Source organism: Rhinatrema bivittatum, chromosome 2 (assembly GCF_901001135.1).
Source record: "Rhinatrema bivittatum chromosome 2, aRhiBiv1.1, whole genome shotgun sequence".
NCBI classification, from domain to species: domain Eukaryota; kingdom Metazoa; phylum Chordata; class Amphibia; order Gymnophiona; family Rhinatrematidae; genus Rhinatrema; species Rhinatrema bivittatum.
The window spans coordinates 462,908,397-462,934,959 of NC_042616.1; the positions used below are offsets into that span (position 1 = coordinate 462,908,397).

Below are 26,563 nucleotides of genomic sequence, written 5' to 3' on the forward strand. Positions count from 1 at the left end.
GGGGTGTCTGAGCGGGGAATGGGCAGGTCGGGACAGCACCATCAATGCACAAGCATGCGCCGGGATCCTAGGAACACGTAACCCGCTGCTGCTACGGACTGCGGGGTTTTAGGCATTGGGGCTGGTAGGGTAAAAAGGAGGCAGGTTAAAGTATAGGGACCAACTGGGAGGGAAGTGGGAAATGGGGCTATCGTGTCGCCGCGCATACCTACTAAAATTCCCCCTCCCCCCCCTTATGCGATCAAGACGGGATTTCCATGCACATGTGCACATCAATGTAAAATCGTGTGCGTGGGTAGCTGATTTTATAACATGCATGCATAAACGGACGCATGATATAAAATCAGCGCATCCATGTATGCGTGCCGGCAAATTCGTGCACATGTGCGCCTGCACCCGACTCTTAAAATTTACCTTTTACTGTTTTGGCCTCCTCCACAATCAGTGGCAGTATTATTCCATGTACCCGCCATGTACCTCTTATTTTGTAATCCATATTGTACAAAATGGATCTAGCAGAATAAAAGATGTAATAATAAATCAATAACAAACAAATAAATAAGATCCTGTTTGCAAAGAGGTGTTTCCTAATACTGGACCTGTGCCTACCCCTTATGAACCTTATATCATGACTTCTTATTCTACAACTTCTTTTCTACTGGAAAATGCTCACTTCTAGTGCATTGTCTTTGAGGTATTTGAATATCTTTATCATATTGTATTCATATATAAGTTCTGAAAATGATCTATTAGAACATAAGAACATAAGAAATTGCCATGCTGGGTCAAACCAAGGGTCCATCAAGCCCAGCATCCTGTTTCCAATAGAGGCCAAACCAGGCCACAAGAACCTGGCAATTACCCAGACACTAAGAAGATCCCATGCTACTGATGCAATTAATAGCAGTGGCTATTCCCTAAGTAAACTTGATTAATAGCCGTTAATTGACTTCTCCTCCAAGCACTTATCCAAACCTTTTTTGAACCCAGCTACTCTAATTGCACTAACCACATCCTCTGGCAACAAATTTTTTCCGATTAGTCTTAAATGTGCTACTTGCTAACTTCATGTAATCATTTTCTGGTGAATTTGATATTCATCAAAGTTCACAAAGTGGCAGCAGTGGAAACCAACTTACTCCATTTATCCACAAAACATGCATAACAAAAGGACTAGGGGCACACCATGAAATTAAGCAGTAGCACATTTAAAACAAATGTGAGAAAATTATTTTTCACTCAACGCACAATTAAGCTCTGGAATTCATTGCTGGGTTTAAAAAAGGTTTGTCAAGCTCTTGGAAGAGAAGTCCAAAAACTGCTATTGCTCAAGTTGACTTATTGAATAGCCACTGCTTATTACTGGCATTAGTAGCATGGGGATCTATTTAATGTTTGGGTAGTTGCCAGAAACTTGTGAACTGGAAGGGCCACTGTTGGCAACAGAATGCTGGGCTTGATGGATTCTCTGTCTGAACCAGTATGGCAGCTAAGTTCTGACAAGTAGCTTTTAAAAGCGTTGTTCACTCAAAAACGGCCCCATATATGTGTGTGTGGGCCACGTGTGAGCAATGCAAATTTTAGGAAGCCGGGAAGTATGAGGGTACATACCTGTGCGTGTGTTAAGAATACGGAGGCAGAAAAGGGGTGGGGCATAGGTGTTCCAGGGTGGGGCCAAGATTCACTTGTAACCCTCAACATGGCAATGTGCACCATGTTACCTGCGTAATTTACTACTAGTCCTGATAAGGCGTAAGTCTGGAGATTTTGGGCCAGAGGTATCCTGACCACTGGGGGGGGGCGGTGTTAGAGATAGATAGAGAATCTGACACTCTTTATATCTGCGCCAAGAAACTTGCCAAAAGACGTTCAAGAAAAAGCTTAAGACATGGCTCTTCAGCTAAGCGATTGCCTGAAGAACTGAAGGACGCCATCAGACTCTTTACACCTCACAATATCATTTAATACAGATATTGGTTTTACTGTTACTTTATTTTGTTGCTATTCATTCTCTTACGCCGCCCCTTGTTTGACTCACTCTGTAGTTGTCTTTCCTGGTTAAAATCTCCCTGTTTTTTGTACTTCCAACTTTAGTTATATGTAAACCAACGCGATATGATTTTTCATGAGCATCGGTATATAAAAGCTTATAAATAAATAAATAAATATCTCCCATTGTAAGAGGGGCACTTTCAAATCAGGGCGGGTTTTGAGGGGAGATCGTATTGCATTGGTTTGTCTAGGGTGCATGGTCTGTAGACTCTTGTAAGACCGCTACCCCCAAAACCCACCTTAAGTGGGAGATATGTAGCGTGTCAGATTGTCTCTCTTTCTCTCTCTCTCTAAACCCCCCCCCCCCCCCCAACATGGTCATCTGTGTGAGTACGAACGTAAAGGCTGCACACGTATGTTAGGTAGGGATATTTTAAATGATATGCATGCACTTACTTTTATGGGCGTACATGCGCTCCTTTTAAAATGTATCTGTTAGTGAGTGTGTAAGCTCAGTCCACTAATGCGCCTCAACCATCCCTAGGGGTTCAGAGTGCATTTCATCTCTGATCTCTGCTGAGACTCTTTGCAAGGCATCGCATTAGTACCAAATTGTAATTGTTACTTATGTTTGTTTTTATTTTATTTTGAAGCTGTTCTGCTTAATGCTACTTTTGCATTGAGCTGCCTTTTATCACATCACTTATATAGCGACAGGTATCCCTCCTTAGCAACCATTGTGCTCAACTTCACAGCAGTGAGCATTTGTTTTCTTTCCTGCTGTCTCTGCGGCTTTTTCTGCTGAGCATCCCCCATCCCCTGCCCCAGCTGGTGAGGCAGGAGGCACAGAGATTGCACACCAGCAGGACAGCTGAAATGCGCCTCTTCGGAGGTGACTGCCTGTCCATAGGAGCCACTCCTTTTGCATGCCATCTTCCCAGGCCTGATTGCTCCATCTCCATACTAAACCATCTCTTTTCATCGAAGAAATCAGCAGAACAGGTTTCTCTGTTTAATGTAATTTATTTTAGTTTGTGCCGACTGTCAGTATTTGTAAAGCTGATCAGAGCCTTCAACAGACACTATGATTGCATAATGTATTCAACACATTTCCAATAGATGCCTTACTATTGCGTACATGGTAGTTCCTACTCCTAGAGTTCCTTTCTGCCACATCTCAAATTTCAAGGCCATAGGTCAGTAATACCCTGCTGAAAGATCTGTCCAGTGAAGTCATTTATAGAGTGAATGGATGAAAGAATACGTGAGTATTTTTTTAAAGGTTTTCTAAAAGACACCTTTTGTGGGATTCTCTCTGAAAGACTAAAGAGGACTTTGCAGCAATTACGCTATGCAAGTATGAAAGAAATGCAATGCACTCTTTGTTTTATGTTAGCAGTGGATTCTGTTCCATCGTTTGTGTTGTGCTTCCTGGCCACGTACGCTCCATGGCGGTCCTGTTCCCCTCTCTCAGCCATCCACAAGAACAGGCCTCCCTTCCGCTGTTGGTCCTGGCCATCCCCGTCATTCTCCTCCACCCACGGCAGCTCCAGCAGCATCACAGACCTCACAGCGGAGCTCCCGCCGGGGCTCCACATCCAGCGTCTCCTCGGCCCCGCCTGGCCAGCATCACGACATTTAAAGGGCCAAGCGCAGGAAACCAGGACCTGACGCTCCCCGATGACGTATCCATTTCCCAGTATTTAAGGCAGGGCTCAGACCCATGATCCCTGCCTTGGCTATCAGTTCGATCACATTGTGATAGCAAGTTTGCCTTCTTGTTCCAGTGTCTTGTTCCAGTCTTCTGTTCCAGTGTCTTATTCCAGTCTTCTGTTAAGCATCTTGTTCCAGTCTCCCGTTCCAGCGTCTTGTTCCAGCATCTTGTTCCTGTCTCCGGTTCCAGTCTCCGGTTCCAGTCTCCTGTTCTAGTCTACTGTTCCAGCGTCCTCCTGTTCCTTCATCTCCCCAGGTAGTACCATTTGGACTGTCTTCTCGGTACTGACCTCTGCCTGTTACTTTGACTACGTTTGATCGCCGCCTGGATTTGATCTTTGCCTGTTTCCTCAACCACGTCTGAACGCTGCCCGGAACTGACCTCTGCTTGTCCACTGACCACGTCTTCACGCTACCTGGCACTGTTATACCCCTTGAGCACTTTCCTGAAAATTGAAATAAATAAATAAAGCAAATAAATTTATAGTGTAGTGCAGATTATTTTTAAAAGACAAAATGTAAACTCTTACAGGTCGATTTAAAAAGCATTCCTCGTGCAAAAATTCCCACATACATGCATAAGTGGGTTACATGCCAGCAACTTGGATTTTTAAAAGTCGCAAAATACTTGTGTATGTACCCATGCGTTCGTGAGAAATAAGGAGGCAGGGCATGGGTAGAGCAAGAGCGGGGCTTGGTGGTTCTCAGGCAGGGCCAAAACTACACGCGTAACTCCGATTTTAAAACTGAAAACTACAGCGCGTGTATATACTAGATATCCACATAACTTTACTGCCCCTCCTGATGATCAAATCTTGTAAATCTCAAGTTTTAGATCTTATTGAACAGGGTGAGGTCTCCAGGTGAACTGGGCAGAATGAGGTCTGAAAGACCTCAATATTAACTGAACAAACCGGTGGACTAATTGGGAAAACTGGGACTGTGCCTCGCAGGAGCATGTTTTAAGAACCGCTGACAAACACGCATAAAAGCTAACAAAGTCCTAGCTATGCTCAAATAACCTCTTAAATTAGAAGCATGCTTAAGCGTGGTTGATCTATTTTACAAGTGCACCCCATTAATAATTCCAGCGTATCTTTCCTCACATTCTGATTCGTACGTGTATGGGCACATGTGCTCATTTTAAAGTTTACTGTCTTTCTTAGTTGCAAACGTAAAGATCACGTTGCCAGTGAGCCCCAGGAAAACATCTCAATGTTCGTTTCTCTGTGGTTTCTGCTGTAAAAGTGTTGCAACCGTCGCTGCCCGACGTCTCGACTACGCCCACCTTACTGCTTTGTCGACTCCCTCTTTGCCTGTTGGAAGTTTGGCTGCCACGGCGTCCTCTTGCCGTCCTCCTCCGGTGTCCCCGGATCGGCTAGATGTTGCACCCCACCATATTCCCTCGGAGCCTAAGGGCGCATGCGCGGCGCAGCCCCGACTGAAGTACCAGCAGTGGCGCGAACCTCAGGGGCGTCCCCCTGAGGTGACGTCATCGCCACCGGATATTTAAGGTCTCTGAAATCGCTAACTAATCGAGTTAGCATGGGGTTGGGTTACTCTACCTATGCTAGTCTGCCTCCACGGACTTACCAGGGGTACCCGCTCCTCGGGGGCCTCGCTTTCTCTTTGCTTTGCAGATCAGTCTGAAACCGGTACTTGCTCCTTGAGGGCCCTCGTTCCCTGACTTGTTACTGAATACCACTTCTGCCAGGAGGTCTTCGCTGCCTACAACATCAGTGAGTTACCCTCTCCCTCTCAGAGCGTTCCCTGGAACCAGGTACTCGCTCCTCGAGGGCCTACTCTTTCCAGCTCCTGGGCTACTTCCAAGGAACTATTTTGTGAGAGTTACCATCAAGGTTCTGTTCCTGAACTCTGCATACCCGGCCTACTCACTATATCCAGTTTCTCTACAGCTCAGTTATCCAGGATCGCTGTTCCAGTATCAGAGGGACTACAGCCCAGCTGGGCACTTCAGCTCACTACTGCCACGTCTGGTGGATCAATATATTGTTTAATAAAAGAACTAGTATGTGTCTGTCTCCATACTCTGAGCCGGACCGGTGGTCCCTCTTGTGATCTTTCCCCGGGGCTGTGGTCATCTGCTACCAGCCCAAGGATCCACCCACAACTACCTCAAACACCAACAAAAAGTTGTTTGCTTTGCATGTTTTTATATACTTTAGGACCATGCAAAGACTTTATTCAAGAAAGCCCAGAATTATCTTTAGGACGCTGTCAATGCCTATTTAAATTCTGGGAAACATTTTTATTGACATCCCTTGATGGGCGTCTGTTATGTGCTGTACGGGCTGTAATAATAAAGGGAACTATTGTTAGCATATTTTTAAACTTCAGTTTTGGCACACTTTTTCAGGTGCTAAAATACCTACCAATTTAATTCTGGGTACTACACAAAAAGTGTGCTAAAAATATCACACTTCCATGCAAATAAGAATGCTAATAATAAATAAGAATGCTAATAATAATGCAAATAAGAATGCTAATAATAATAAGAAATTACTACTGATGCAGACAAAAGTGTCCAAAAACCTACATTAAGCGGACTTTAATGCCCACATTTTCAGTTCTATTTATTTATTTATTTATTTATTTTATTTATTTGCTTTTATATACTGACATTCGATCGAGATATCACATCGGTTTACATATAACTGAGTGAATAGTGCAAGTTCTGCCTATTTTACATTGTAACGTGGTAACTTGTCTAAGATCTAAAGATGAATATATATTGTAACAGTTATAATACATTAATATAATAACATTTATAATAGCATTTATAATAACATTTATAATATATTAATAAGATAACATTTTACATTGTAACGAGGTAATTTGTAAATTATAACATTTTACATTGTAACGAGGTAACTTGTATTAGAGCTGGAGAGAAACATTTCTAATATGACATGACAACATTGCTTGGGAAGATTAGATTGGCTGAGGGTTTAGGTAGAGGCTTCGGGAGGCTTCTGATGAGTGGAGGGGGTGGGGAGGAGCGTAACAAAGGGAGGCTGTGGAGAGGAACAAAACAAAGGGAGTTTGGTGGGAGTGTGAGCAGGAAGGGGGTTTCACCAGTGGGCGTGTGGGAAGGTAGGGGGGTTTATTTAGGAGTCAGCATTGAAACCAGGGAGGGAGCTAAGTATCTGGCGGGAAGGCTTTTCTGAATAGCCATGTTTTGAGTTGTTTTTTGAAAGTTTGGGTGGAAGGTTCATTTCTGAGAGGGGGTGGGAGGGAGTTCCACAGTGTTGGGCCCGCTACTGATATGGCTCCTTTGCGGGTGGAGGTGAGGTGTGCAGTTTTGGAGTTGGGAATGGTGAGGAGGTTTTTCTGTGTGGAGTATGGGAGTATAGCATTGCTTAGCCAGTTCATTTCGTTGTTGTTTATTTTTTTGTGGATGAGGGTGAGAGTTTTATATTGGATTCTCTGTCTAATGGGGAGCCAGTGAAGTTCTTTTAGTGTGGGTGTGATGTGATTGCATTTTTTTATGTTTGTGATGGTCCTGGCAGCGGCGTTTTGCAGAACCCGAAGAGGTCTGATGGATGTTTCAAGGAGGCCAAGGAGTATTGTATTGCAGTAGTCGAGTTTTGAAAAGATTATTGATTGTAGGACTGTTCAAAAATCCTGAGCATGAAAAAGGGGTTTGAGTTTTTTAGTGTTTGCAGTTTGAAGAATCCATCTTTGATCATGTTGGAGATGTGGTGCTTGAGGTTGAGTTCGTTGTCGATAGTCACACCTAGGTTTCTTGTTGAAGGTGTGAGTTGCACCCCTAGGTTTTTCGTGGTGTTGTTGCTGAGGGGTGTAGAGGGGCGATAGTTGGGGATATGGAGGATTTCAGTTTTGGATTGGTTGAGGCAGAGTGATAATTGTGACAGCAGTTGAGTTATATTCGAGCTGAGTTTATTCCATCTGTCCCGGGTGTATTCGATGGATTTGTTTATGGGGAGTAATATTTGTATGTCGTCTGCGTATACAAAATAAGTGAGGTGTGATTCTGAGAGGAATTTGCAGAGTGGGAGGAGGTATATGTTGAATAGGGTTGAGGATAGAGAAGATCCTTGTGGGACATCGTGTGTAAGTGGTACTTGGGAGGATTCTGATGTGTTTATCTTTACGTTGTAGGATCTGTTTGTGAGGTATGATTCAAACCATTTGATTGTAGTGTCTTGTAGTCCAATTTCTTTGAGTCTGGTGAGGAGTGTTCTGTGGTTGATGGTGTCGAAGGCGGCGGATATGTCAGAGTATCAGGAGGTATGATTGGCCTTGGTCGTGCCCTCTGAGGATGGTATCGGTGAGTGTAAGAAGGAGGGTTTCAGTGCTGAAAAGTTTTCTGAAGCCATGTTGTGTAGGATATAGGATGTTATGTGATTCAAGGTGATCCGTAAGTTGATTGTTGACTGTTTTTCGATGATTTTTGCTATGAATGGGAGGTTGGATACTGGTCTGTAGTTGGCTGGATCGGCTTTGTCGAGTTGAGGTTTTTTGATGATTGGTTTGACCACGGCGTTTTTGAGTTTGTCAGGGAATATTCCTTGTTCAAGTGATAGGTTGATGATGTCAGTTATAGGTTTGGAGATGATCTTGCTGATTAGTTTTAGGGTTTTGATGGGGATGGGGTCCAAGGGGCGGGAGGCGGGGTTGGTTTTTTTTTATGATGGGTTCAATTTCTGTTGATGCGACAGGGATGAATTGTGACCATGTGGGGTTGAGTGGGAGGATTTCTGTTGTGTCAGTGAGGATTGGGGGGGATCTTGGCTATGATGTTGTCGACCTTGTCTTTGAAGAATAGTGCTAGCTTTTCGCTGGAGATGGTGGCGGTATTCGGCGTAGAATCATTCTGAATTGGGTTGGTTAGGTCCTTGACGTAGGAGAAGAGGGTCCTAGGGTTGAATTGATATTCATGTATTTTTGTTGTGTAGAAGTTGCATTTTGCTGTGTTGAGATCCGCTGCATATTTGTGAAGTAGCATTCTGTATCTGTCTTTCAGGTCTGGCGTTGGGGTTCTTCTCCACAGCTTTTCTGTATGTCTTAGGGTTCACTTTGAGTTTTTTAGTTCTGGGGTATACCATGGTGATTTTTGTTTCGTAGAGGTTTTGATTTCTTTTCTTATTGTGGGGCATAGTGTTTTGGCTATATCTGCATTGATGGAGATCCAGGAGTTCGTGGCGGAGTTGGCGTCATTTATGTTGAGGCTCTTTAATGCTTCTGGTAGTAGTTCAGCGAGGTCTTCAATGGAGCATGGTTTGGTGAATTCAATGATGTGGTTGTTTGGTTTCCATGGGGTGATTTGGAGCTGGAACTTGGCTTGAATAAGGCTGTGGTCAGACCATGGGGTTGGGATTGCTGTGAGTGGGCCTGTGGTGGATATTTTGTTATTGATAAAGAGTAAGTCAATGGTGTGGCCAGATTTTTGGGTGGGAGTGTTGATTATTTGGGTGAAACCAATGGCAGACATAGTGGAGAGGAGGAGTTCACTAGTGGGAGATAGGGGGTTGGTGTCTATGTGGAGATTGAAATCTCCTAATATAATGGCAGGCTCTTGTAGGTTGATGTGGGTGGTGATGGTTTCAATTAGTGGGGAAAGGTTATGCTGGAGGAATCCGGGGGGTACGTAGAGGAGGAGTATTTGGAGGTTTTTTGATTTAAATAGGTTGGTCTCAAAGGGGGGAGGAAGGTTTAGTGTATGGGAGGAGAATTTGTGTTTTTTGTGTGCTAAGAATAGTAGGCCACCTCCTTTTCTTTTGGGTCTGGGTATGGAGAATATGTTGTATGTATTTCTGGGCAATTGATTTAGTAGTACAGTGTCGGTGCTTTTCAGCCAGGATTCTGTTATGCAGAAAATGTCTGGTAGGGAGTCAATGAGTAGGTCATGTATGATGGGGATTTTTTTGGTGATTGATTGTACGTTAATGAGGAAAAGAGTGAGGATGGTGAGTGTAGATCGGAGTATGTTAGGGTTGATGGGGATGTTAGTGAGGCATCTGATGGTGGTGGTTGTTCGGGTGGTGTGGTGGTGGTTGTTGTGGTGGGGGAGTTTGGGAATGTAGTATGTTGTGGCCATTATGTGTAATTGAGGTGGGTGGGTGATTGTGTGTCTTGTTGGTTTGGATGTTGGAAGGGGGGAGGGTGGGTGTGTGGCTGGGAGGGAGGGCCTTCTAATTTGGTGGTGAAGAAAAATTAACTTCCAGCACTGTGACAAGTGTCAACCTAGGGAGAAGAGGTCAGGCTGAGGTTTTGCTGCTATGACAACATGTTCAAGGTTGAGGTTTCACTATTGACAGTGTATTTTTCCTCACATCTGTGTGTCAGCATGGTTTATCTCCAGTTCTTTGAGATAAACCATGCTGGCACAGTGATGTGAACTAAAAGATGCTGAGACAACAGCTGCAGTGGCAGAGGCTTCTGATCTGGTGGGTCTTCATCGCCACCGCCATTGCAGCCCGGCCCATGATAAAACTAAACATTGAAGTCATCATGGAGCCAGTAGAAGTTTGTTGGAAGCCTCATTCTGTACAGGAATTAACACTATGGCTGTCCCAGTTGACTGTCTATCTTGATGTCTACCTGAAATGATTACTCCTAGATCTCGTTCTTGCTTGATAGTTTCCAGTTCTTACCCTTTTCTAAAGGAGTGTGATTTCAAATTCTGGATTACCAGTGCCCCCTTTTTCTTTTTTTTTTTTTTTTTCCATTACTGTTGTCTAATAAAGCTGTTTCTTGCTAAACATCAAAATACAGCCATTATACATGTATGCTTCATATTCTATTTGCACAATGGAAAGTTTCAAATAAAGTTTGCATATGGGCATAAAATAAAAAATCTACATAGTAACATTTCAAAAATCCTTACTGTTGTATAAATTGGGATGCTTCATAATTCGCTTTATTTTTGGAGTGGCATAGGAAACATTTAATTATGTCTTTTCCATTCTGGAGATTTTGCACGCAGTTTTGGAAGCAGAGCAACTTCCATTCTAGATGAAAATGAAGCCATTACTGATCCTGAATGCAATAGTGCATTTCCAGAAAAGTGTAAAATGACATTAAAGTAAACTTTCAATCTAATGTACGGGAGAAATAAAAGAAGAAGAAGCAATGCCCCAATATTCTTTCAGGCAGGTGAGAGAGGGAGACAGTGAGGCAGACCAGCTAACAGGGTAACATTGTGTGAAAGTTGAGAGAAGCTCAGTTATAGCATATTTCTTCTTCAAATGAAAGCAACAGTCACCTTAAAAGAATCAAAAACAATCATTGCATGGGATGATTTTCTTCAAGCCTCAAAAAAGAAGTGTTACTGCCATCTCATGTCCTATTTTGGTACTTTCTATTAAACAAATGAATTAGGCACAAAGCTTACTGTATATATCTTTTTAAATTAAACAATTAATATGCTGACCTGAAGAATTTAAACCTGAGAGAAATAATTTCATTTGATCTGAAATCTTTTTAATTACTGAACATTTACTAGCAGAAATCAGAAAAGACATTTTTTGTAAGAAATTTTAATGCTTAATTTTATTATATATTTATTTATTTAAAATATTTCTATACCATCTTAACAATATGTAATTGACCAAAACAGTTTACAAAAGTAATTAAAATAATAAAAATATAATAATGTAAAATACAATTGCATAGATTTTACAGTTTAAATCTCTGCATAAACATAAAATAAACATCTAAAAATCAAAAGAAATAAACATAATAAATAAAGGTTAGAGAAAAATACAATTTACTTATTAAATCCCTATACCTCTCTAGCATCTTGTTATATCATAGACTAAAACTCCCTATTATGCTTTACAAAAATTATGAACAGAGAGAAAACGAAGAACCAAAAAACCTAAAAGAGGGATTTACAAAACATATAAGCCTTCTCTAGTTGGCAAGATTTTTTAATGGTCTGTAATTACAAATGCTTCTTTGAAGAGATGTGTTTTTAATGACTTTTTGAGTTCTTTGCTATTGGAGATTTGTCTCAAGGCATTTGGAAGAGAGTTCCATAATATGGGACCTGCTACAGAAAAAGCCCTTTCTCTCGTTATGTTCAATCTGGCTAGTCGTACTATGGGAACTTCAAGCAGGTTCTTACTGATGGATCTAAGGTTTCTCGTTGGTTTCTAGAGGCGCAAGGAGATGCACAACTATTTGGAATCCTGGTTATTTAAGAGAGCATGTATTAATGATAATATTTTATATTTAATTCTATATTTAATTGGTAACCAGTGTAATTTATATAAGAGAGGGGTGATATGTTGCTTCATTGGTGTACCGGCTAGTACACGGGCTGCTGTGTTCTGAATCAGTTGCAGAGGTTTAATCATGAAGTCAGGTAGACCTAAATATAAACCACTACAGTAGTCTAAACCAGAGAAAATTTGAGATTGAAGTACTATTTGGAAGTCCGAAAAAAATAGTAACGGCCGTAGCCGTTTCAGCACATGTAACTTAATGAATGAGTTTTAACAGTTTTGGAGATATGTTGAGTTAGTGATAAATTTGTGTCCAATATGTTCTGGGAGTCTCAGTTTAGTGGACCCTTGGGCCGACCTGCTGGAGACTGGGAATAGATGGTCAAAGACTCTAATGAATACCAGGCCGGGAGGCAGATGTTCAGGCAGGACGAGATGCTCTTCACCCTGGAAGCTGGTACTCCCCCGGGAGGAGCCAGTAGGAGCCCAACCGCTGGGACTTAGGTGGCTTCACCCTTGGAAGCCGAAGCCCCCCCGGGAGGAGCCTGTAGGGGCCCGGCCGCTGGGACTTAGGCGGGTTGTGGATCAGGACAGGTAACTGGAACCAGACTAGGACAGTAGCAATACTGTAACTGGGTATGGGTTCTGGAACCAGGCAGGAACTGTAGCAGGTAAACAGGAACCAAGCAGATACTGTAGCAGGCAAGCAAGAACCAAGCAGGTACTGTAGCAAGCAGACAGGAACCAAACTGGTACTGTAGCAGGCAGGCAAGAACCAAGCAGGTACTGTAGCAGGAACAGAGCGACGAAGCCAAGCGAGTCACTCCAGGGCACAGCGCAACAGGAAACCAGGAAGCTAACCCGTTGCAAGGCGAGGACTGCATGGCCGTGGCCGGCCTATGAAGGCCGCAGCGTCTGATGTCAGGAATTGGGCGGAGTCACCACTGGCGGGAAACGGGCTAGAAAGGTGCCCAAGTGGCGCGCGTGCCTAGGAGCAGGGCATCCTCAGGCACCTTCGCGGCGGCGCAACCCCAGCGGGGATGCCACCAAACAGGCCGTAAAACCAGGGCTCCGGAGCCGGGAGCAGGTCCGGGAACAAGGAGGTAAGGGCCTGGCCACGGTGCTCGCGGCCAGGACTGCAACACAATAGGATCCCTAAGTTATGAGCCACTTTTTTAATTAGGATCTTCTCATTTCCTATTGTAATGTAAGATGGCGGACTGTTGATAGGATTTTCAATAACACTTAGAATTAAGATTTCAGGTTTTTTTGCATTTAGTTTTAACCTGCTATGAGCAAGCCATTGTTCTATAGTTTTGGTGTAAATCTAGATCAGAGAGAGGGTATCAGTCCATGAGGATTTGTACAGAACGAAAATCTGTATATCATCTGCATAAATTTTAAAATGAACATTTTTTTTTTATTTAAACTTTATTAAATTTTCATTAATGACTTACATCATGAATAAAGGAAAATATGTACCTCAATACAAGAAACAGTATAATAATCAAACATTTCTGTTATTGCTACTGTTGTTACATATACCATAAATGGGGGAGACATATAATAATCATAACCATATATCCTTAATATTCAAAAGAAATTTTTTGTTCTATACAATAAACAATAAAAACTTTTATGAAGAGAAGGAAGGTACTTTTCTTTACTGGACATGCTCACTTGATACTGCTACATGACTTTTATCAACCAAGAAAGTTTCTAGATGTGTTGGATCTAAAAATGCAAACCTATTACCTCTATAATTAATACAACATAAACAAGGGTATTTCAAAAAAAAAGTTGCACCAATTGCAAGTACACGTGCTTTCAGTGACAGGAAATATTTTCTTCTAGCCTGTGTGGATCTAGCCACATCTGGAAACATTTGCATTTTATATCCACAAAATAATAAATCCTTGGATCTAAAGAATTTTTTAAACAAATTCTCCTTATCTTGTTCAGCCACAAATGGTATAAAAAGAGTAGCTCTTTTATCAATAATGTCAATTGACTCCTCTAAGAAAGTCGAAATTCCCGGAGAGGGTAAAACTTCTCCCTTTACATTTTGAGTATCAATACCTCTAACTAATTTTTTCTCTATATAATATGTTTTGGAAATCTTAGGGATTTCATCATCTTGATACTGTAATGACTCTTTCAAAATTTTTTTAAACATCTCCCATGGAGATAAGAGCCGAGTGATAGGGAAGTTTATGATTCTCATATTCCTGGACCTCAATAAATTTTCTACATGTTCAACTTCCTTGCGTATATTAATACTATCCTTTATAAAAATATTTTCAGAGTCCTGAATCAACTGAGTTTTATTTGTCAGGGTCATTATATCTTTATCATGCTTATCCACCTTTTTTGCCAACTCATCAATTAATCCCTTATTAACATTAATAGCTGTTACTAATGATTCATTCATCTTAATTACATTGTTATCAAGTTTCAGTATCATTCTACCGAGATCAGCCATAGTAACATTGTCCGGGACAGTCACCGGACTTATGTTACTATCTACATGCACTGGAAGAACCATTTGTATCTCACTTTTAGGGGAAATAAGATTCTCAGTCCGGAGAGGTATTGACTGTAAATTAACGTCAGTACCTCCCTGTGCTAATCCTACCAGTTCCGTAGATGTCCCAGGAGATGAAATCACCTTCGGCTGCGGTGGTGGAGAATGCCCTTCGCCAGGACTAAGGGAGATCAAAGACGTACCTCCCGAGCTGTCCTCTTTTGGCGTTTCCAACACTCTTACGATGTGTTGGTCCATAGGGCCTGTGCGATGTAGTTGCACTGGTGAGGAGGTAAAGATGACCCTCGCTTTCCGTTTCTTGCCCATTTAGGTTGAAATGAAAAGAAATTAGCCGGCCTCCGGCCTTCTCCGGTCTGAGCCGGTCCAAGCGGCTTAGGCGACGCGCCGGCGGCAGTGGGGCGCCGCCCTTCCGCCGATCTTATACACGGAAGGGTCCTCAACTTGCGTCACGCAGGAGGTCTTCGGCTTGCCTGCACTGGTTCCTTCTCGGGTAAGCCGGGGCAGGGAAAAGCAAAACAAAAACTTCCCCCTGCTTAGTTCTCTCCTCAGCGTTCCGGGTGGCTCAACGGGAGGGCGAGTCCCTCCTTCCTTCTCTTCCGCTCTCTCCCCCTTTAAAATGAACATTTAATGCTGATAATATTTGGCAGAGTGGTAATAAGTATATATTAAACAGTATGGGCGATAAGGAGGAACCCTGTGGGACTCCTGTGGGTTGAGTATAAGAATGAGAGGAACACGATCCAATGTTAATTTGACAGAAGTGGTTAGTGAGATAACTGTTAAACCAGTTTAAGATGTGTCTTGTAGTCCAATGGACTGAAGTCTAGATATTAGTATTTTCTGATCTAGCATATCGAACGCAGAAGAAATATCTAACAGAACTAGTATGAAGTCTGTATTGGAATCAAAACCTGTGATGTATGTGTCGAATGAGGAGAGAAGAAGAGTTTCAGTTGAATGGCCTTTTCTGAAGCCAAGTTCGATTCGGGTGTATTATGTTTTGTTCCATCAGGTATTCATTTAGCTGATGCAAGACTACCGATTCTAGTGTTTTTGAGCGAGAAGTTAGTGTGGCAATCGGTCTAAGTTTGGAAAAGTCAGTGAAAGCCACCGATTTATTCTTTGGGATAGGTGTGATGGAATTTCGCTTTAGATTCTTTGGGAACTTACCAGATTCTAAAGATTGGTTTATTATTAGGCATATGTGGTCTGAACAGATTTCTCCTAAACTTTTAAAGAATAATCCAGAGCAGGGGTTTAATGGAGAGTTTGATATTTTTTGTTTACTTACAATGTTTTGGATAGTTTCAGCCAAACTTTTATTAAAGGAGGACCAATGATTTATGGGTTCTTGATTCTTATAGTTAGAGTAGAGCAGATCTTTGAACTCTTGTGTAATGTTTGCTACCTTTGATTGAAAATATAATGCTATTTGATTACAAATAGTGATTGTATTTTAAGTAGTTGTCATCTGGTGAGTTGGCACCTTTGGTACTTGCTTTAATTTTTATTTTTATTCTATAACTAGTGGAATAACCCATCAAAAATGATGCTGTGAAAGGCATAGTGAAATGCATAGGGGTAGAATGAAAAGATTTGTGCAGGTACATGTTTACAAGTGTAAGGGTGATGGTGGGTGTGAATGGTACTCTTCTTTTCGGTGTTACTAATTCTGTGGATTTGTTGTTGACGTCTGTTGGAGGTGCTATTTATGTGTGGGAGGCTGTTCATGTTGTATGCTAAGTTATGGCAAAAGGGTAGAGTAGCTGAATTGAGTTGCAATACAACCTGACATTCATCTGGACTTCTGTGTTTGAAATTGGCAATTGGGTAACTCTGGTCAGCAGGTAGCAAACAAAATCTTTCACCTGTGCAGCTTCCATATCCCATCTTCTCTTGCTGCCACACTGTGCCTTGACTGTCAGTGTATAGGTATTGTGGGTTAGGGATGTGAATCATTTTTTGACGATTTAAAATATCGTCCGATATATTTTAAATCATCAAAAATCGTTAGGGCCACGATACAATACCAATTCCCCCGATTTATCGTTAAAAAATCGTAAATCGGGGGAAGGGGGAGGGCAGGAAAACCGGCACACTAAAACCCCCTAAAACCCACCTCCGACCCTTTAAATTAAATCCCCCACCCTCCCCAAATGCTTTAAATTACCTGGGGATCCAGCGGTGGTCCAGAACGGCGGCGGTCCGGAACGGCCCCCTCAATTGAATCCTGTTGTCTTCAGCCGGCGCCATTTTCCAAAATGGCCGCCGCAAAATGGCGGTGGCCATAGATGAAAATGATTCGACGCAGGAGGTCGTTCCGGACCCCCGCTGGACTTTTGGCAAGTCTTGTGGGGGTCAGGAGGCCCCCCCCCAAGCTGGCCTCAAGTTCCTGGGAGTCCAGCGGGGTTCCGGGAGCGATTTCTTGCCGCGAATCGTTTTCCGTACGGAAAATGGCGCCGGCAGGAGATCGACTGCAGGAGGTCGTTCAGCGGGGGTTCCGGACCGCCGCTGAATGACCTCCTGCAGTCGATCTCCTGCCGGTGCCATTTTCCGTACAGAAAACGATTCGCGGCAAGAAATCGCTCCCGGAACCCCGCTGGACTCCCAGGAACTTTAGGCCAACTTGGGGGGGCCTCCTGACCCCCACAAGACTTGCCAAAAGTCCAGCGGGGGTCCGGAACGACCTCCTGCGTCGAATCATTTTCGTCTATGGCCGCCGCCATTTTGCGGCGGCCATTTTGGAAAATGGCGCCGGCTGAAGACAACAGGATTCAATTGAGGGGGCCATTCCAGACCGCCGCCGTTCTGGACCACCGCTGGATCCCCAGGTAATTTAAAGCATGGGGGGGTTCAGGAGGGTGGGGGATTTAATTTAAAGGGTCGGGGGTGGGTTTTAGGGGGTTTTAGTGTGCCAGCTCACGATTTTAATGATTTTCACGATAGTTTACACACCCAAACGGCAACAATACGATTCCCTCCCCCTCCCAGCCGAAATCGATCGTTAAGACGATCGAGGACACGATTCACATCTCTATTGTGGGTAGGGTTAAGTGGGTTTGCATGTGTGCAAGTGTGTGTCTATCTAATTAGATATGATCTGTGGGAGTGTGCATCCATTTTCTGATGGATAAAAATATCGTACAATATTTTTTAATCTGTCAAGTATCGGGAGAACCCTGAAAGTAATAGGAAAACCCCATGAAATTTTTGTGTGGTTTTCTTATTGTTTTTTTTTTGGGGGGGGGGGGGGGGGGGAAGAAAGGGCACACAGAAAAAAAAAACCCAAACCCACCCTGACCCTTTAAATCTAATTATGAAAGAAACTCTTAATACCAGAGAGCTAGATGATAAAAGTTTTTCTATTCACAAAAGCAAATAATATCTTATGGAGAGTTGCTTCACATTTACCATGTAAGATTAACAGGAGTAGGCTCTGAGATTGTGTGCTGATACAGAGGGTTAAATAGTTCAACACCTCTAATCCATACACCAGTGAACTAGCTATGCAGTTATCAAAACATGTTTTCAAGTGGTTAGTAAAAGCCTCTTTTTGTTAAGAGGGTGATGCAAATTTCTTGTCTGTAATGTGCAAACATTTAAAATGAGCCTAGAGCAGAGCTGGGCTGCAGGCATCCTCACATCCCTGAGCTTTGTTCCACTTTTGCATTCCCCTCAGCACAACAAGTGCTAGCAAGCTTCTTACTTGCCATTTCTAGAAGCTTCTTTTTCATATTGTCATTGTCTTGCAAATACTACACTTAATACTAAACAAAAATGCAATATACTACTTAAGAATGTCATATACCGTGGCTTGCCTTTATAATGCTTCTCTGCACTTCATTGCTCAGAGATGGACCTTTTACAGGTGTATTCTGCAGGGCACCTCTACATTGTAGCTACCTTTTTGACATATTTTTTGCCACACCAATTGTTCAACCTGCAGCTTCCCTCCCCATCTCTTCCCAATGTGACCAAGTGGGAGCCTCATTTCAGCATCTATGGGCATTCACTTCTCAAGCATAGCCTTAGGGCTGTATTTAAAAAAAAAAAACCATTTACTAAATAACCTCCTTATTATGTGAATGATTTGTATATGAGTGTGCTAGAGTTCTATGTCTGGTCTGTGCATGTATGTTGGCAGGGTCTGTATGCACAAGTGCATGTGAGTGAGAATGGCTGTTAAATTTCTGTATGGGTTGTATGTGTGTGCACATGCAAGTGAGTGAGTAGTGTGAGTATTTGTGAGAGAGTACATGGTAGGCTCTGTAGGTGCAGGTGGTGAGGATTTGTGTCATACCAGGTAGATGTGAGTGGGTGAGGAGCAAAGCGTGAGTGGAAGTGAATGTGTGTGTTAGTAGATACAGTTTTAATGCTGTTTGTGTGTGAGTATCTAAATGATTTATTTATTTATTTATTTATTTAGTGATTCTTATATACCGCGGCACGTATAGATATACATCACCTCGGTTTACAGTAAACAATAAATTAGCAACAGGCTTTACATACAACAGGTTATACAGGATGTAAACAAATGACAGCAACAGGCTTTACATAAATAATGGATTTCAGGAGTACATAATATAACTCTTTTAACTATAAAGAACAAATGCATATTCTATTTCAATAACGAAGCAGGAGAGAAAATATGCAATTAACCTGTTAAAGGCCTAATCCAATGTCAAGTTAATGTCAAGTCACAAATATTGCACATAGGGAGAGAAGGCGTAAAGGGAGAACAGAGAAATTAGCAGATTGAACATAGGGGAGAGAAAAGGAACAGGGAGCTGGTGAAAAGTAAACAAGAAAACGGCATTTCAGATTAATCGATGATCATTGCGTGAAAGCTTGTTCGAACAACCAGGTTTTGAGGTTTTGTTTGAAAGTATTATGGCAGGATTCGAGACGCAAGTCCAAGGACATTTTGTTCCAGATGTTGATACCAGCTATGGAGAAAGTACGGTCTCTTGTGGACACGTGTTTGATGTGTTTAAGAGGAGGAGAGGCAAGTTTAGCTTGGTGGATATTTCTTATTGGTCTATTAGATGTACGGAATATAAACTGATCGGAAAACCATTGCATCTCTTGGTTATGTATTGATTTATGGATGAGGGAGAGTACTTTAAATGTAATCCTGTAAGCTACGGGAAGCCAGTGCAGGAACATGAGAGCTGGAGTGATGTGTTCGTGTCGGCGAGTATTGGTGAGTAAGCGAGCAGCAGCATTTTGTAGCATCTGTAATGGTTGAATTGTGTTTTTCGGGAGACCTAGTAGTAAGGTGTTACAGTAGTCTAGTTTCGGCAGTATTGTGGCTTGTAACACAGTGATAGTGAGAGGGTGTGACAAATTATATGAGAGTTTGTTTCAGAGGGGGAGTGTATGAAAGTATGAGTGTGTGAGCATCTGAGTTTCAGTGAGAGCATGTGTGATAATGGTTCAGTGTCTGACCCACTTTGTGTGACCAGTCAGGGAGTAAAGTGTGTAGGTGTGGGAGCTGTGTCTGCCATACAGTGTGATTTCTTTTTTTTTTTTTTTACCCCATTTCCACTTCTCCTGCTTTTTCCTCTTTTCCTCTTTCCCTCCTTCCCCCCTCCTAATCACCTGATCCATTTGTTGTTAGCACCTTTTCCCTTCTGCTGCTTTCTCCCTATCTCACACCCTTCTGCTCATGGCCAATCTGTGCAACCATTTGTTCTTGTCACTTTTCCCCTTCTGCAGCTTTTCTTTGTTTTCCTCCCTCCTGGCCATAGCCACTTGATTCAAAAAGTGTGTGTGTAAGAGAGTATATGTGTTAGTCACATAGTGGGCATTTGTTTTGTTCCTATTTCTACTTTTTTTGCTTTTGTCCTTCTCTTTCTTCCTCCTGCCCATGCTCACCTTTCCCCTTTCTGATGCTTTTCCTCTCTCCTCCTCTGGCCTAGGCCCATGTGCAGTAACCTAATTGATGCATTGCTGCTGGTGTGGCTTGATATCCCCAGTTGGCACACATGTGCAGTAACCATTTGCTTTGTGCTTTCTATGCATGCATGAATACCCTGCTTTCCTCTTCCTCCTGGCCATGCATGCACACCACCCACTGCCATGTTAGGAGCTATCAGCCAACAGTGTGACTGACTGACTGACAGACCTATTTTACTGGGTCATTCATCAAGCCACGTTAGGGCTCTAATGCACATTATATCATGTATATCATGCAGTATATGCTATTTTGCATGTCCCCAACCAGATACCCTCCTCTATTACAATAACTGTCTTTGTATGTGATTTACATGCATGAATGATGCAAATGCATGCAAAGAAGGTCATTACTAGACAATTTGATGTAAATATTTTATCATGGCCAACTGAGAAGGTGGTCAGCTGCAATAAAATAACACCTCCCTGGTAAGTGTTAGATGTGGGGCATGAGGCCTGGGACCCTAACTTGGGTCCTGAGGCTCCTGCTGCATATTTAAAATCATGACACTCCCCACCCCTGCCAAAGGGGGAGGTTTGGTGGGGTCAGTGTTGACCCCTGTTTCAACCTGGGGCCGCCAGTCGAGGTGGCCCCAACTCCCCAAAAATAGAAAAATAAGTTTAATTATGTGCACGGCAGTGGACCCCCCCCCCCATGAAGTTGCCCACCTCCCAGTCCCCAAAGTGCATAAACAATCCCGCCCCCTGATAATACCTATCCCTCGCCCCCCGGCCCCCCCCCCATGGCTATACTCACCCCATCCCACCTCCTGATGGTCAAGAACCCCCACCTTTGCCACCTCCAGAGTCCCCTACCCTATCCTGCATCCCGTGTCAGGGACGAGTGCACCCTCGCATCCATCCCAGTCGGTGCCATTTTCCAAAATGGTGGCAAACTGACCTTATCCCAACCATGTGAATGAGGTAAGGTCTGGGGATCAGACTCAGGCCACATGGTGGGGTGAGGCCTTGAACATTGGGGGGGGGGCAGGGACTGGGGATTGTAGCCATTTGGGTACTGGGGGGTGGAGAGCTTGGACTTCTGGGGGGCCTGCTGCCACACACATAATTAAAACATTTTTTCTATTTTTGGGGAGTCGGGGTCACCTCAAGTGGCAGCCTTGGGTTGAAACAAGGGTCAGCACTGACCCTTACTCAACCTCCCCATTTGGCTGTGGTGTTTTTGGAGGAACAGTAACTCTTTAAGATGATGATGGTCCTGTGAGGTTGAGGCTGCCATTGCGTTACAGGGTCGTTTGCCACCTTCTTTTATGTTGCAGTGTTTGGTTGTGACATAAAAGAATGCTCCAATAAGCTGCAATGTGTTTTTGGGGGAGAGGCCCCACTATCACCGCAACACTCCCCACCCCTGTAATAGTGGGGACCCCTCCTGCAAAAAAAGCATAGCAGCTTGATGAATCCAGGTCTTAGTAAGAATTAGCCTTTCTCAACCAATTCATTTTTTAATAGGAAGGGAAAATTATACTTATGATAAACAGTTGAGAATTAGGAATGTTTCACCATGGCAGGATTATGCTTTAGTTACTGTAATCATCTAAGAGTTTTAAATGAAATTCCTCTCTGCTTGGGGAGTTCAAGATCTAGAGTTAACACAATCTTAATATTATTAGTACTCATTAATGTAAGGTCAGTATGCAACAAATCCTTGCTACTTTATGATTGGATTTTAGAGAATAAATGAAAGATTTTATTTCTGATAGATACTTTGGTGAATAAATTGGATAATGTTAGGAATGACATGAGTGTGAGCCCCTTTTGCCTTGGTGCAATTGGTGCAACCTCGTGAGCTGTGCCCTAAGGCTTGCACCATCGGTGGGTGAGCAAGTCTTACCATGGGCCAGACTATGACAGAGTCCAAGATATTATACCAAGACAAAGCTGGAGCTAAAGACTGAAGCGGAACTGAAGTCTGGAACAGGCTGGAGACTTGAACGTAGCTGAAGACTGAAACAGACTGATGACAGGAACAGGACTGAAGACGGAAGCAGGGCTGAGACTTAGAGCGAAGCAGAAGACTGGAGGCTTAAGCAAGACTGAAGACTGGAACCAAGATGAAGCAGGATCCAGGAGTCCTTGCTGAGGCAAAGTTGAAATGGCTGAAAAGCCCTTTTATAGGGCAAGCGATGATGACATTATCTGAGGGCACCGCGGGCTTTTCCTGCCATGGGCACTTTAAAGGAGGATGATTGAACATGTGACTATGAAGCCAGAGGAGCAGCAGCATTGGCCTGTGACATAGAGGTGAGTGAAGCCACTCACGGAACTCTCCTACGAGAGCTGAGTGTAACAGTTACCCCCTCCTTAAGACTCAACTCTTCAGCTTCTGAGGAGACAAAGGTCCTTCTTTACCAACTGGGGACTCAGGGATCAAGACACAGGATCCAGAGGTTCTTTAGTTTTGGGACTGGACTGAAGAACCATTCAAGGCTGATGGCTTGGATGAAGACAAGGGGAGAAATATGTAGAGGCTCATAGGCAGTGGAAAAGGAGTGGGCTGCTGAGGCCATGGTTCAACCAATTTTTTGATCCACACAGCATCAGCAACTAGGGAATTTAGAAGGCGCGGATAGAAGTTATTGCCTCCCACACCTCCCCAGTCAAAAAGGTGTTCTGGAGAAGGGGATGAATATGTAAAGCTGATGAGGAAAAATGCAGAAAGCTTGGTTGAGAGAATATTGAAGAAATTTCATCTTTGGGTGAGTTTCCTCACTCTGAAGGACAACAAATCTTCACAAGTGTACTGTTCTGTTTGTACATCTCATTCTGAATGTCAAAGTGGCCCCTACCCTCTACACTCCTACCTGAACCTCACCTCGAGTAACTAGGTGGGCCTCATATAGAGGTATTAATACCTAACTACTATGAAGGCCTTACAGCTAGGTTCTCTCTCTCTCTCTCTCTGAAAGTTATTGCACTCTGAGGTAATATCTATGTGAAGCACTAAGATAGTGCACTTTGCGATAAATAGGCTATTGCCATAAAACACACCCCTTTTCCTATTGCATCCAATATTTAGTGCATTTTGATAAATCAAGGCCTATATCGGTTAAGATTGCTACAATTAAATCATATCACAGAGATAAAACAAGGTCCTTTGCTATCTCTCAGGGTTGTATGGATGCCAATCATGAAAACTTGAGAGGAAGTGGCACAGGAACAAGTTTATCTTACAATCATTTTTATCACCTTTATGTACAAGATGTTAAAACAGATTTTTTTAAAGTGCCAAATTATTTAAATAACTTTAGCAGTTAATTAAACAATTTTAAGTTCAGAAGATAGAGGCCACTGTCCCAGGGATTAGCTACATGTCTTGTGCGAAATTTACGATTTTGCGAGCAAGATATTTATTTAGACATTATTTTGCACTATAGTTTCTGACTTATAATATTTTCATCCCATGAACTGGAAGAGGATATAGAAAATACTGTATGTTCTAATGTATACAGAGCTCCCCCTAAGGCCTATTATTTATTTATTTAAAATACTTGTATTCCGCACATATCCAGATATTCAAGGTGGATAACAAATAATACATTTCTGAAAATAATTCATTAAAACATAGAATAAAAACAATATAGTAAAAAAATGTTAAAAATGTAAAAAGGACCCATAGAATAACCTAGTTAAGATCAAATTGTAGCCAGAGACTTACCATGGACTATGCATATTGGGGTAAGTTTCAAAGGGTTTACAAGTGTAAAATCTACTATTGTAGCAATTTTCAACAGCCATTTACCTGCAATTACATGGGTAAATCCTATGGACAAGTCAATGGCATGTATTGCATGATCATACATTTTGTGTCTTCCCTGCTTTTAGACAGATTTTGGAAAAGGAGGTTGTAAAGGTATTGAAGACAGTAAAATCTGCATCTTGTATGTATAATGGTTCTGATTCCGTCTAAACCTTTGAAGCTCATGGGTGAGGCAGTTAGCCCTGGGTTACTGTCCATTATTAATTCCTCTTTTATCCAGGGTCAGCTTCTATCAAGTCTGAAGATGGCCCTGGGGTGACCTGTTTTGATAAAGCATAGTTTGGACCGGGAGGAATTATCTAGCTATCACCCTAAGTTTAAAATGACAGAGTATTCTGTTCAACAATCCTTGCCTCTGTTAATACAGTTGGGGCATTTCATCTCACATAATCTGTTTTCATTAAGAATCATAGCACCAAACACTACTCCTTTATTTTATTAGATGATATCTCGATTCAAGCCAATAAAGGAAAAGATGCTCTGTTAATCCAATTAGACTTTTCTTCAGCATGTAATACCATGGACCATCACCTGCCCTTAGTCATTTGATGAAGATAAGAATTCAGAGAAACTCATTGTCATGGTTTTCCTCTTCTTTTTTTTTTTTTGCAAGCTAGGACATGAGCAGAGAGTTGTACAGGGAGAGTGTACATTAAGTTCTAAGGATTTTGTGTTATCGTGTGGTGTTCCCTAAGGCTTGGTCTTGTCAACCATGCTATTCAATTTATATCTGGCCCCATTAGCTCTAGAGATTGAGAAATTTGGTTTGCATTGTTTCAAGTTTGCTGATATTATCCAATTAGTTGGGGGTTTTTTTATCGCGCTCAGCAGACAGCTGTTAAACTAAATGGTTGTTTAATGATGATTTTCCACCAGCACAAATTAAAATTGAATCCTGATAAGACTACCAGCTATGGAACTCTAGTGCTAATAATTCTCTTAAATGACTTTCCCAAAAATGTAGAATCCATGCTGCAACCTTCCCCTTTCATTATTGACCTTGGAATTCTGTTAGGCATATATCTTACTATTACAATGTAGATTTCTGCAGTAGTTTGATTATTTTTTTTATCAATTTTGTCTCATATGTAAATTGAGACCATATTTAGAACATTTTGTTCTGGCATTAATTACTAATAAGCTTGACTATTACAAATCTCTTTATCTGGGGTTACCTATGGTAGGGTTACATCATCTTCAATTTCTGCAAAATACAGCTGCCAGACTGCTTACTGATTTAAAATAAATATGACCATATAGCTCCCATTTAATGTGGTCTACATTGGTTTCTGATTGAAGCCAGACTTAAATTCAAGATATTGTGTTTAATTTTCAAATGCCTGAGAAGGGGGAAATCAAAATATCTCGCCTTTCATATTGTTTACCCAGTGGAAATCATAGGTCATCTCGGAAAGGTTAATTGAGCATTCCTGTGTTGTCTGTAGTACACATGTCTTGTTCTAGATGGTTAGCTTTTAGCTATTTCGGGCCTGTCATTTGGTACTCATGCCTAAGTATCTGTGGGATGAGTTGAACTACATCCAATTTTGGAGAAAAGCTAAGACATGGGGGTTATTAGGACCCTTTGGAGAGAAATCCTGATCACTAGGATATTGTTTTGATTGGTTACCTTGAGGTTTGGGGTTTTTTTTTTTTTTTGTTTGTTTTTAGAAATTAATGTATATAATTTTATTGTACCTTTACTGTGATTACTTTATTATAACTTATCTAGATATTGGGTTTCATATGCATATAATCAAATTTATATATATGAAAATAAAATGAAATATGTAATTCTGGCTTTTTAAAAACATAGGAAATAATTTATTAAAGTTTTATGCCAGTTTTGCACTGTACAAATATTGAACCAGATTAATGAGCAAGGAAAGCATTCCAGTATTTCAAATAGGGGGAATCACTGGCCCTAAACTGGTGCAAACATTTTTATAAATAAGCCTTTCAGATTATGCTATGTGTCGTCGAAAGTAAGCTTTCCTTTAAAAAAAAAAAAAAAAGCAGAAGCATTAATAAAATGCTAGCATCAGTTGTAGTTGTTTATATACATTGGCAACATAGAAACAAAATGACTTTCTATTCATTATTTAAACTCTAATCCCACAGGCATAATTAGAACTGCACTAACAAACATGGACAGAGAAGCAAGAGAGTATTACGAAGTGATTATCCAGGCTAAAGATATGAGTGGACTACTGGGAGGATTAGCTGGGACTACCACTGTCAACATCACTCTGAGTGATGTTAATGACAACCCACCTAGATTTCCTCAAAGTAAGTATCTGCAGCATAATGAGAATTTATAATCTGTCACTACAGAAAACAAGAAAGGACACTGTTCCAGTAGTTACA

General features: G+C 42.0%; 1 protein-coding gene across 1 annotated transcript in view; it reads left to right on the top strand.

The window, feature by feature from the left end:
* CDH20 (cadherin 20) overlaps positions 1-26,563 on the top strand; it is a 400,608-nt gene that overhangs the window by 276,052 nt on the left and 97,993 nt on the right. Inside the window, exon 6 of the mRNA XM_029590479.1 lies at positions 26,318-26,485. Coding sequence (XP_029446339.1) covers positions 26,318-26,485 — 168 coding nt within the window. The remainder of the gene's footprint in view (positions 1-26,317; positions 26,486-26,563) is intronic.